The 13528-nt window shown below is 32.6% G+C and overlaps 1 protein-coding gene across 10 annotated transcripts in view; it reads right to left on the bottom strand.

Moving 5' to 3' along the window:
* STX17 (syntaxin 17) overlaps positions 1-13528 on the bottom strand; it is a 52695-nt gene that overhangs the window by 13193 nt on the left and 25974 nt on the right. For all 10 annotated transcript variants that reach the window (XM_011366260.2, XM_023534266.1, XM_011366264.2 and 7 more), the window contains 3 exons: positions 8724-8949; positions 1220-1335; positions 1093-1143 (listed from right to left, as the gene is read on the bottom strand). In XM_011366260.2, coding sequence (XP_011364562.1) covers positions 1093-1143; positions 1220-1335; positions 8724-8949 — 393 coding nt within the window. The remainder of the gene's footprint in view (positions 1-1092; positions 1144-1219; positions 1336-8723; positions 8950-13528) is intronic.

The raw sequence follows: 13528 nt of genomic DNA, 5'->3' as shown, positions 1-13528 counted from the left end.
AAGACAGCCACTAAGTAACTAATGGGCGAGGAGTGTATACAGCATGGATACGATGGATAAAGGGATGATTCATGTCTTGGGCTGGACAGAGCAGGACAGCACCAGATTTCATTGCACTACTCAGAATGATGTGCAATTATTTCTGGAATTTTCCATTTAATATTTTCAGACTGCAGTTGACAGTGGTAGCTGAAACTGCGGAAAGTGAAACCATACATAAGGGGGGATACTATACTTATATTGCCATTACTGTTGGTGAAACTCTTGCAGTTGATCCCTAATTAGTTGTCACACCTATAATCTTCCCCTCCCCAAGATTATTATCTACACTGCTAACAGTAATCATTCTGAAGCACACACTGGATCTCATCACTCTAACCTGCTCAACAATCTATACTGGCTCCTTAATGCCTACAAGGTAAAGTTCAAATTCTTTGGTATGGCCTTCAGTGCCATCTCAATCTCACCCTAACCCTCTTTGCTTTGCTTGCCCACTATACTTTATGCTTTGGTTACATTGTAACACTTATCATTCCTGAAAGACCAAACACTTCTCTACTCCATGTCTTTGTTCAGCTGTTTTCAGATGCACTGCCCGCCTCTCCACCTGTAGACAGTTAACTTAATTTCTGAAGTTCAAGCAAATGCTACTTATCTTGTGAAGCAATTCTTAATGCTTCCACCTCACAATCCCTGCCTCCTTTCCCTAGAATTTCTTCTTGGAGCTTATAATACTTTTCATCATACCTTATTTTTGCATTTAACAATCATGGTTGAAATTTCAGTTTTGTGGGGGTCCAAGCTTATCTCCACCCACTGTAAATCCTTACAGGCAGAAAGCAGGCTTAATTTATTTCTACGTCCAACCTTGTCAGACCCACAATTGTAAAGATCTAACATAATACCTTTTATATAACAAGTGCTTAATAAATGTTTATTGAATTGATTTGGAATTTGAGAATAGACTTCTATTCATGGCCTAATACGTCTTAAAAATTGTAACTTCTATTAAAATTCTAATCGATACCCTAGTAAAAGCCTCTTATCTCTATTAATCTACCATCTCTGAGCCAAAAACAGTTACATACTTACATTCACGAGGAGAGAAAATTCTGTGACCAGTTGGCTAAGTTCAATTAAATCCTTAAAAAGAGAGAAAGAGAAGTTACTTACTTTTATCCCTCACAGCTACCAAAAGGAAAAAAAAATTTTAACATACCGCTTCTAAGGTTTCCCATGATTCTGCAGCATTTTGATCTCGAGGAATTTCAGGCAATGCATATATCTGAGTCGTATTCTGAGGATCAGCTTCAGCTTCAGTAGTATGAAATGCTCCTGGATGAACACAGCCTCATGTTTAGAGTTTATCTGCTTTGTTAGAAAGGCGATAGCATAATCAACTTCATGAAATGATTGCCGTATAAAATGCTTACTAACTGAATTCAGGGTAAAAGTAAATTGATTATTTCATAAAAATAGATTTATCTATGGACAGATTGTTACCAGGTTAATAAATATTTTTTCTTTAATTATTCTACAAAGTTAGCTAAAAAAAAAAAAAAGTCTACAAATACTATCTACCTAATCTGAATAACTAGGGCTAGATGTAGAAGAAGCACCAAAACAAACGAACAAACAAAACAACCCACAAAAACCAAGAAAAAAAAACTATTCCATTTGGAAATGTTTCATAAAGAGATACCCAGTAGAAATAGGTTCAACACTTTTCTTTGCTAAATCATTAACGTTTTCTTTGACTATTTTAGGAATAAATTTCAGATTCTGAGGGTATTGAAAATAGGGAAGCAATATGATTTTAGCAATAAAAATCAAGTCATTTTTGGTAATAATAAATTTGTCATCAAACTAACACCCCTTACCATATGTATCTTTTTGTACATATTGTTGCCCTACTTCTCCTGAATTAATTTATGCTCCAAACTTCAGCTGCAAGTCTTTCTTACTTCCTTGTACTGGTTTTACTGATCATTCATTCAACTGATATTTATACAATGCCTACTGCATGCCAACTGGTGTGTTAAGATGCTGGGGACAAAATGGTAAATCATAAAAACAGTTCCAAGGAGTCAACATAGTATAGTGGTTAGGAGTATAGACCTTGTCAGAAAGACCTGGGTAAGAAACCTGGTTTGACTATTTACTAGCTTTGACTTGAGAAGGTATTTCATTTCTCTGACTCATTGTCTTCATTTATAAAATAAGATATTTACTTTGCACTGTGGTTGGCTTATATATTAAGAACAAGTGGTTAAAAAATAGTTACCAATACTGCCATTGCTACTGCTGCTATTATTAATGGAGCTTACCATGTAATGTGTGACACAGACACGTTAACAGGCAAGTTCAGTGATAGTCTGAGAAGAACTGTGATGGCTAAGTATGGAATGCTATGTGAACACAGAAGAGAGGTATTTAACCTAGACTTGTAGAGGGGAGAGTGATCAAAGAAGGTTATGAAGCTAAAGCCTGAGGATGAACAAACATTATATTAGTGAACTGGGGCAAGGGTAGAGGGAGAAGCAGAGAGTATTCATGTCAGGGAGAATAATACATTCATAGGTTTGGGAACCGAAAGGTGTTCAGTGTAGCTGAAGCATAGACTATGACAAGAGAAAAGCAAAGGTTGAGGTTGAAATCGAAGGTGACAATTTATCGCATTGTAAACTATGTTAAAGAGTTTTATCTTTCCCCTAAAATGAATACAGAACTATTAAAAGGAGTAGGAGACTATTGGGAAACTGGAGGGTGCCATATCAGATTTCAGATTTAGAACAGGAACCATGGCTGTAGTATGAAGAATAGATTAAGAGTGTAATTGAAAAATAAAAAAATTAGAGAGTGAAAAACAATTGAGAGGCTTTTCAGTATGTCTAGTGTAAAATGATTACGATCTGCTCGAGGATAGTGGCAGTGAAAATGGAAAGAAGAGATCTTTTGCCTCCATTACTTCAAGCTCAAAACACCTATCACTTTAATATATTCTGAGCACCCATTATATATTGTGTTGGGTACCAGGGATGAAAAAGTAATACAAAGTAGCTGTTCTCAAAGGATTTATATTCTAGGACGTAGTTCCATAGTGTAGTGGTTAACACATCTGCTTTACACGCAGAAGGTCCTGGGTTCACACCCCAGCGGAGCCACGGTCCATGGTCTACGGCCATGGCACCCTGAACAAGCCCAGTGACTGATCTCGGAAGCTAAGCAGGGTCGGGCCTGGTTAGTACTTGGATAAGAGACCACCTAGGAATACCAGGTGCTGTAGGCATAAATAATAATAATAAATAACAAAAAAAAAGAATTTCTATTCTAGAAGAGTTAGACCTGCAAAGATACAATCCTAAAACAGTAAGATAGTTCATTGATATATAAATAAATAGATATAGATACATATAATATTGTGTGGGAGTTCCAATGGGGTGGGGTGGCATCGGACCCAGCTTGGTACGGTGTGCAGTTTATAGGACAGCTTCCTAAAAAATGTGATCTTACTAGGCAAAGAAGATAGGAATATAAATTCTAGGTAGAGAGACCAGCATGAAAAAGGCCCTCAAAGAAGAAACAATATAGCTTAACATAAAATCAGCAGTTTGGTCTTCCCAAAGCATAAAGTCAAAGATATAGAGTTACAAGTATAAAACATTATAGATGATTAGAAGAGGCCTTGGTACACCAGTTAAAGACTTTGGACTTTATCTTCTAACCCTTTAGAAGGGTTAGAAGCAGGGAAATGAGAGTGACTTGTGAGACCTAATCTACTCCAAAATGTAAGTCATTATAATTCTAAGTCCATCTTCATGCTCAATTTTTTTTCAGCCTAGCCTATAAGAGAATTGTATTTTATAAAATTGCATTACTATTTTACTTTCAAAATTTATGAATGTTTTACTTCTCGGGGGAAAAACAAACCTGTCTACATTGTTTAGGAAGGGCATATAGTCCGTTGACTGAAAAGTAATTTGTAGGCTTATCAGAATTGACTGAGTTCTTTTAATTTTGATTCTTATCTGAATACATTTCTTTATCTTAAGGGAAGAGCAAAAACATCAGATACGAAGTTTTACATTACAATATTTTGGCAAGTATCTAATATTTCAAAAGCTCTCTATAATTTTTACAAATGCCTAAGAGTTATTTACCCTATGTTCCAAGTTATCACATAGACACTTAAATTTTCATTTCAATCAAGATAAATGAATTACTCTAACACCTTTCTTCTACTTAATATTCCTATTACAAGAACTCCAACTTCTTTAATAGGCTGATGAATAATAATTTCATTATTGACAGACCAAATGTAAAGCATAACTTCATAGACACCACAATGCCCACTTGAAAGATTTTTTAAGCCACAACCTTTATACTATTAGAGAGGATTCAAATAAAGTATGCCAGAATATGTAACAAAATGAGGAGAGATTATCATTTTTAAGTTCTTGATCTAAAAAATGAAGGGATGGGAAACGTTTGTCATTTTAAGCAAACATTAAAGATCTCCCTCAGTAAAAAATAAGAAATGTTTAAGTCACATCTCACTTGAAACCAAAATGCATATGCATCTTAGTTCAAATGGAGTTGTAGGACAAAGAAATCTGTTCTCTTCCATGGAAAATCCTGCTGTAAACTTACAACTTTGAACATCACTAATCAATTTGAGGCATGACTAATAATTAAGAAAGGAAACCCTTTAATTTCTACAACTTCTATAATTCATTTATTCCAGATTGTATTAAAATCAGTACCTCAGTGGTCATCCACTGACTTGGAACTTTTACAAATTGTTACATATATGAGGCAAAACATTGTGACAGATTATAGCTGCAGGAAAGAAGGCTAAAGAAGGCTAAAGAACTCTTACCCTGTCCTCATAAGTCAAAATTGCTATTGTTTCATATGACATAATCATCTCAGTTCCATCCACATGCAAACAACTGCAAGTGTAAAGGGCATAAAGAATATATATACATATATGTAACTCATCGCTGTTTTTCAAACTCCAGTTGTAAACCTTATTATTGACTAGAAACTTATATAAGCATGAAGATATTTTTAGTTGAAGTGAGAAATAAGCTTAATAACATTTAAGACATAAAACTTCCCTTCTCTCTATATGCCTAAACATTCACTCATTCATTCACTCATTTATTTATACTCATTCTCTCCCTCTCCCCACTCCGACTTCCTTTCTCCATCTTTCATAAAAGGCAATGATTCTACTAAGGATTACAACACAATATATAAGAAATTTCCACTATACTTTAACTACATTAGAAAAAATGTCATTATAAATCTAAATTAATTCAAAAGCATTTCTTGAAATTTTTCATGTTCTGAAAGCTTAAAAACAATAAAATGAATTTATTGATCATCTACATAAATCTATCAAAATAAAATGACTTCTAAGTCGTGGTTTAATTTAGCTGCAAAGGAGGATTTTTAAGAAAATTAAAACCAATAGAAAACATATCTTCTGAATAATATTCGAAAACCATCTACATATTTTACAAAACGGTTCAGTACATGTACATACTTGTGATAAAATCTAATATTTCATCAAATTCAATATGATAGTCTAAAGTTCCCAGCAGTATTAGTATTGGATTCTTTTCTTTTGTGAATATTTGTTTAAAATGTAATATTCTGTTCCTGTTGTGCTGGTGAAGTTGTGTGCTGGATGGGGAGTAAGAAAGACAAAGATGGAGAGAAGCAAGATTCAGTCTGTATGACTTGATATACCTTTCTAAATACAAATCAAATCTTTAGGCTCATCACTTTTCTTGGTGGGAAGTAATATGCTAAAAATGAAACTAGACACATGAAAGTGAGACAGAAGGGAGTTTCTCAGATCAAGCAAGATTGACAGAGAAGATTTGCTTTAGGAACTCTCAGAATGTGGACAAAAGAAACAGCAAAATCATCACAGCTTTCTCCGAAACTTAATAAGCTTCTTTTATTCTCCAGAGAACATAAAATGTCCTATTCTACTTGTTATTTCTATCTGTAAATGAAAAACTATTTTTGAATTTTGATCTGTCTCATGGAAATGTAGCAACATTGGTCCTGAATCTCTGCTGATGTTTCCAACCAATTTATTTAGAATCAGATTGAATTTTTAAAGGAAAAGGTTTTTTTAAGGTACTTAACTTCTTTGCAAATCAAATACATTTTTTTCTGTATAGGCTGTCACTACTATAATGAGTATCTAAAGCAAAAATAAGGAAAAACCAGAGAGCACTAGATAATAACATATAAAATGACAGAAAAGAGTCTATAGCTAAAGGACAACCACACATGGACTAAATTCAATTCCTACTCCACTACTAAAGTCTTATGTAAATTAGCTGCTTTCTTTTCATATTCTTTCCCTCCCATCCTCTCAATTATTCATTTGTTATAACATATCTGGATTTAAGGCAACCGAGTAGAAACTCTCATATCTGGTGAAATACTCAAGCATTTGGTGAGATATTTAATTTTAACTGCTTAATGTTGGCAATGGATTCAAAGTCAAAGCACAATCTGACCGGCAGACCATTCAGAATCTGAAATTCTATTATTGCTTTAGGTATAACTTAGGTATTTTTATAAATGGAATGACTGTTTTAATCAAATCAGCATTGTTTTCAGAGATTCAACTTTGTAGTTTCTCCCAGTGGCAAGTGATTAGATCTTAGGCCAATCTGGTGTACCATGAATTGAGAAGTTTGAGAATCAATAAAGTAGAAAAATGTATTTCACCTGTTATTTCTTCTCTCTCATCCTCTGGCTCTGCCCCAATCTTTTTCATTTCCTCTGTACACATGCTTCCTCAAATTTTACCAAACTTTTTTTTTTTTTTTTACAGCAGTCAGCTTTCTATGGAGAAAGTTAATTGCCAGCAAACTAGGTAAACTGCCTTCTTCTAGTCACTGCCCAATTCCTCTGATGATATATAAACCCAAGTTTGTTGAGCCCAAACAGTTCTACTGGTAGAAACACAAATAATGTGATAATAAAATGCAAATTAAAGCAAGTTTTAAAATAGTATGACATTGTGAGAAAACTCTCAGAACTCAAAATTTTTGTTTGCTGATGATGGGCAATTCAAAGATACATAGCAAAAGAGACTGATGCCAGCAACTCTTTCCAGAATATCCAGCATATCTTCACTGTTATTACTGCCATCACAACTGTCAAAAATGTCTGGATGTATAAAACAGCCCTTTTATCACATGGAACTATAAAGCCCAGTTTCTCTGTACATGCACATAAAGTATCAGTTAGTACTAAATGATAAGAACAGCACTCAGCCCCATCAATATGGTGGTAATAATTACATATAAACAGAATAATGTAAACAGTAGCTACAAACTATCAAAAAGCATCCTTCCCAAATACTCATTAACTTAAGGGTTGAGTGCTAACATTTCCTTCTCCCCAAAATAACACTTTAGTACTGGTTATCCACAGAGTGAAGTGATTACAGCATATCTGAAATAAAAAAAAGTCTCTAAAAATATATTTACTCATTTATTTATAAAACATTAATGGTCCACTATGAGCCAAGCACTAGATACTATGCGCTATGTACTTACCATGTGCTAGGTACTAAGGATACAATAAAAGCAAGATTACCCAGAAGCTCAGGATGATAGCCTAAATGTTTCCTCTAATTTTTTTCTATCTCCCTATAAATTACTGAATCATTAGCACTGAAAATATAACATTAAAAATAATCTGGTTTTGGAGAAAAGGAGTAGTACAGGAACCTCCTAGATAAATGAAAAGAGAAAAACTGGGTGAGTGTAGCCTCTCTTAGATTCTATACTAATCTGTAATTTATTTATACTCCACCTTTTCCATAAAGATTTAGGGCAGCTTAGAACATATATAAAATGTAATACGATGGCATTAATTAAAAATAAAAAACAAACTCTAAAACAAAAAAGGGAAAACAGGGGAAGCAATTATAAAATAAAACCACAATAGTTTAAAAATTTGGCTTTTGGTAGTTAAAAATTTTAAATTTAAGCTTTCTAGTAAATAACTCAAGTAGAGAAACCTTATTGGTGTTGCCATTTAATACTCATAAGATTATAAAAAAAGACCAATTGCTTTGAAGTACTACTATGCATTAAAAAAGATTTATTTTTTCAGAGTTCCTTATAAAGACATTACTATAATGTAATAAACAATTACCAATTACATTCTTAGTGGAGATATAGTAAGTAATTTCACTGGGCTGTTTCCTAGAGTATCACTTCATAAAAGTTGATGGCATTCCTATAGATTTTTGTTTTTACGTTTCATTTAAATTCAGAAAACTGAGCTGAGAGATAGATCTAACATCTCCTGTGGAAATTAGAATGCCTAAGAAAAAAATATGACTGACTAGGTCACCCCTACACCTAGACATGAGGGGAGAGTTCTCTGCAGACAAGGATGACATTCTCCTTTGGAAATACTTTAAAACTGATTTTCAATATATTAGACAAATAGGTACTTGAAGCCCTGTAGTGCTGCCTAATACAGCATAGCCTCAAAATTTTATCCTACAAACTTCTAGGATGTGTACTTCCAGGCACATTCATAGTCCAAGAATTCAGCATGCGGTACTAGGAAGTGATCCCTGGAGACTTATATATTATCTACAATATCTACACAAGAAGGTGAACATTAATTATCTGCATTACTATGACTGAGAATAAGACTTAGTACATTACCACCGACAGTCACAGATCTGGTCAAAGGAGGCTGTAAAAAAGTTTCTTCATCATTAAATTGTTTCTTAAGTTCTTCTACAGATTCCAGATGGAGTTGGAGAAATTCGGCTGTTGCTGCTGATGCTTCTTCTTTAACAGGATCTATCATTCTCTTCAGAAGTCCTAAGTCGTCCTTTCGAACTTTCAAACAAAGCTTCTCCATTTCTCGAATATTGGAGCGGAGTTGCTATAAAAGAAAAAAAAATCATTAAAAATGCTACCATATATCTTAGTATTAAATATTTTTATTTTCAGAGGTAATTTGTGATAATGGTTGTGAACAGAAATGATTACAAGTATTCTGTACAATAGAAGGTATGCATAATACTTTCTATTTTTTATGTCTCTGACCAAATACAGCTTCTTTAGAATTCACATCCTCATACTTTAAATTTATTTAGCATTTTTCCTTCGTTAAATGTGATTATTAAAAAGGTAACAAATGTTCTTCATAATATATCAAACACTGCAGAAACACAAGAAAAATTTAATGACTTCCTTACTTCACTAATCCCACCACCTCTTAACCCACATGTCTCATTGCTCATGCAAACACTGCCATATATAGCCTTAATTTTTTACAAAAAAAAAAAAGGATTATATTATGCACAATAATATATAATTTGTCATTCTATACTCCAATTTAACAATATCATCATGGATATCCCTTCTGGTCAGTGGCTGTACCATATTCCATAGTGTGGATGTAATAACGTATTCAAACATTCCTCCACTGATCAACAGTCATTCATATTTTTTCAAATTTTTAGTTGTTATAAACTATGAAACAAATGTTCTTGAATATAAATCCTAATATGCTATAAAAGTATATATTAGTAATGTAGTATATACTATTCTATTTTTTAGGAGTAATTCCCAAAAGTGATGGTACTCAGTGAAAGGATAATGTGCATTTTTATTTCAATAGCTAGGATCAGTTTTTTTCCCCAAAAGGCTGTAACAATTCACACTACCACCAAAGTATGAGTGCCCATTTTCCCCACATACTGCCAGTATTACATGTTATCTCACTGTTTTTTACTTTGCATTTCTCTCTGAGTAAAGTTGCTCAATTCCTTTCCAAATAATTTTACCCTCTCTTTAAAATAATCTTTTGGCATAATCATAAGTTTTCCTCTAATGTGTTGATATAATGAATTATGAGGTATCATAAACAATGCAACAAACTATCCAAGTGTCATACCAACAAAAACACCAAATAAACCATGAACACTGAAAAAAAAAAAGGGCAGTGCAGCCCCCAGAAGACTAGAATAACAACAACAACAAAAAACACAGTAAGATCATGTAAGACTTCATAAAGCAACAATGAGAGCCAGAAGACAGTAGAATGATACATTCAAACTACAGAAAGAAAATCACTACCAACCTAAAATTCTATACCCAGCAAAAATATCCTTCAAGACCAAAGGTAAAATAAAGACATTTCAGACAAACAAAAACTGAGAGAATTTGTTACCAGCAAATACACAGTAAAGGAAATACTAAACAGTGTCTTTCAGAAGGAATGATAATTTATTCCAGACTTAAAGTTGTAGGTAAAGAAAGAAATGAAGAGCCTTAAAAAAATAGTAAAAATGTAGGTAAATCTAGATAATCAGTAACTATAATAAAACAATAATATAATGTCTTGGGGGTTTTCAATATGTACATAATTAAAATATGTAAAAATAGAATTTAATTTGTGGGGCACACATAGAACTAAAATATTCCAGGGTATCTGTATAATCTGTATTGTTTACAGGTATATATTGTAATTTCCAGTAAATGGGTATATAATTCCAAAACAAACAAAGGAACAACTGGATCAATAAAAAATATAAGATCAGTTTAAAAGAAGTAAAAATGGAAATGAAAAAGAACAAAGACTGTGGAAGAAGTAGAAAGCACACAATAATAGAGAGACAGATTTAAACTTAAATATATCAACAATTACATTAACTATAAATTGAACAAATGTTCCAGTTACAAGATAAAGATTTTCAGACTGGAAAAAATACAAAACTCAAGAAATATATCTAAAACATAAATACAGATAGTTCAAAGTAAAAATAAAAATAAAAAAGATAAACCATTCAAATATAATAACCCATCTCCAAAGAAAACCTGCTATAGCAATACTAATATCATAAAAAATAGACCATAAAGCCACAACAGTTATACGATCACTCTTCACCAGGAATATATAATTCTAAAGTTGTGTATACCTAATAACATAGCCATTACACACACACACACACACACACACACTCTCTCTCTCTCTCTCTCTCTGCAAAAATCGACAGAACTACAAACAGAAATAAGTAAATCCACAATCATAATAAAAGGCTTGAAAAAACTCCTTTCAGCAACTGATAGAACAAATGGACAAAAGGATGCAAGAGAATTTGAACAATAAAAATTGATTCTATACTGAGTCTTAAAGAAAGTTTCAACAAATTTCAGAAATATTGACATCAGACAGACCATGTATTCTGATCATAAAATTAAACTTGAAATCGTTAACAAAAATATATGTAAAAACACTATATGTCTGGAAATGAAGGAAGACATAAATAATCTACAAGGCAAAGAAGAAATCATAATGGAAATCGGAAATGCTTTGAACTGAATCAGAAAAAATAATGCAGGCTAAAACTTACAGGCAGCTAAAGCAGTATTTAGAAATTTATAGCTCTAAATGCATATATATTAGAGAAGAAGGAAGCCTGAAAATTAATAAAATAAACATTCATCTTAAGAATATAAAAAACAAATAGCAAAAAAAAAAATGCAAAGACAGTAGGAAGGAGAAAATGATAAAGTTGTGAACATAAATGTCATGAAATAGAAAAAACAAGCATACAGTAGGTTTAAAAAGCCAAAATTTGACCTTTGGAAGACTAATAAAATTCATAAACATCGCTGAGAAGTAATTAAAAAATAGAGAAGGCACATATAACCAAAATCAGAAATTTAAAAAAAGGTACATTACTACTGATTTTCATATATTAAAAGATATTATGAACACGTTTTTGTCAATAAACTAGAAAAGTCAGATGAAACAGAAAAATTCCTAGAAAACTCACAAAAAATAGAAATCTGAAGTCATATAACCATTTAAGAAATTAAAGGTACATTTTGAAACTCCCCTATTTCCCTAACACATACATAAAACCAAAACCAACCAAACAAGAGGAATCCCAGTACAGATGGCTTTGCTGGCCAATTCTTCCAAAGATTTAAAGAAAATTACACTAATTCTTTAAGAGAACTGAAAAAGAACATTCTCTAACTCATTTTATGATAGCAAACCTGGACACCAAAACTCAACAAGAAGAGTAAGAAAAGGAAAAAATTCAGATCAGTTTCACACACTTGTGAACAAGATGCAAAAATTCTAAAGAAAATGTCATCTATTTAAATCCAACATCATATAAAAAAGTAATAATAATAATAAATCGATAAGATGTTCATGGTTTGGAGGATTCGATATTGCAAAGATGTCACTTTGATAGACATCTATATATCAACAGATTCAATAAATATATTTATTCTATAGACTCGGTATCTACTAATTCAATGAAGTTGAAGAGAATTTGAATCTACAGATTCAATAATATATAGATTCAATAAGTAAGAATATATTTGAAAAAGATTCTTTTTGTTTTTGTGGAACCTGACAAGCTGATTCTAAAATGTATATGGAAATGCAAATACAGGACTGAGATTAGCTTTTGAAGAAGGTAGATCGAAGAACTTCCTCTACTAGCTACTGACTGATTATAAAGCCACAGCAATTAAGACAGTGTGGTATTGGTGCAAGAATAGAAAAATACATCAATGAAACAGACATATATGTACTGAATTTATGACAAACGTGGCATTACAGGACTGGGAGAGATGGGATAGAGGATCTTTCCAAAACATGGTGATTGGTTATTCAAGTATCCATATGGCAAAAAATAAAACTGGATACACCACCATACATAATAATCGACCAAATGATTTGTAGACCTAAATGTGATAGGCAAAACAATTGAAGAATATCTTCATGACACTGGAGGGAAAGACCTCTTAACCATGGCATAACTATAAAATATCAATAACCTCGACTATATTAAACTAAATAAACTTGTAGTTACCAAGGGACACAACTAAGAGAGTGAAAAGTTAACCACTGAGTGGAAGAAGAAAATTTCAACACATACACTGATAAAGGGGCCACAGGCAGAATAAAGAATTCTCACCAATTAGTAAGACATAGGCAACTCATAGAAATGTGGGCAAGAATCCTAAATAGGCACTACTCATAAACAAATAATTACTCAATTTCTCTAATAATCTGGATAAATGTAAATTAATGTAAATTAGTTATCCACTAAAATAGCTAAAATTAAAGACTGAGTTTATGAAATATTGCTGAGGATGTGGCACCCACAGTGACTCACATTTACTGCTGTAAGGAGTGTAAAATTAGTATAACTATTTTGGAAAACAGTTTGGCATTATCGACTAAAGTTGAAAATAAAGATGCCTGATGAACCAGCAATTCCTGTCCAAGGAATATACTCAACAGAAATGTATGCACATGTGTACCAGTAAAAATATCTATAAATGTTAACAGCATGTGTAATAGAGACTGGACACACCCGAATGTCCATCGAATAGAATGGATACATTATGGTGTAAACTTCTAAAGTGGAACATATACAGCAATGAAAATTACTGCTGCAGACAACAACATAAGCAAATCCCAAACAAGA

The sequence above is a fragment of the Pteropus vampyrus genome, unplaced genomic scaffold, assembly GCF_000151845.1.
Source record: "Pteropus vampyrus isolate Shadow unplaced genomic scaffold, Pvam_2.0 Scaffold123, whole genome shotgun sequence".
NCBI classification, from domain to species: domain Eukaryota; kingdom Metazoa; phylum Chordata; class Mammalia; order Chiroptera; family Pteropodidae; genus Pteropus; species Pteropus vampyrus.
This window is presented reverse-complemented; position numbering and strand designations above follow the sequence as displayed.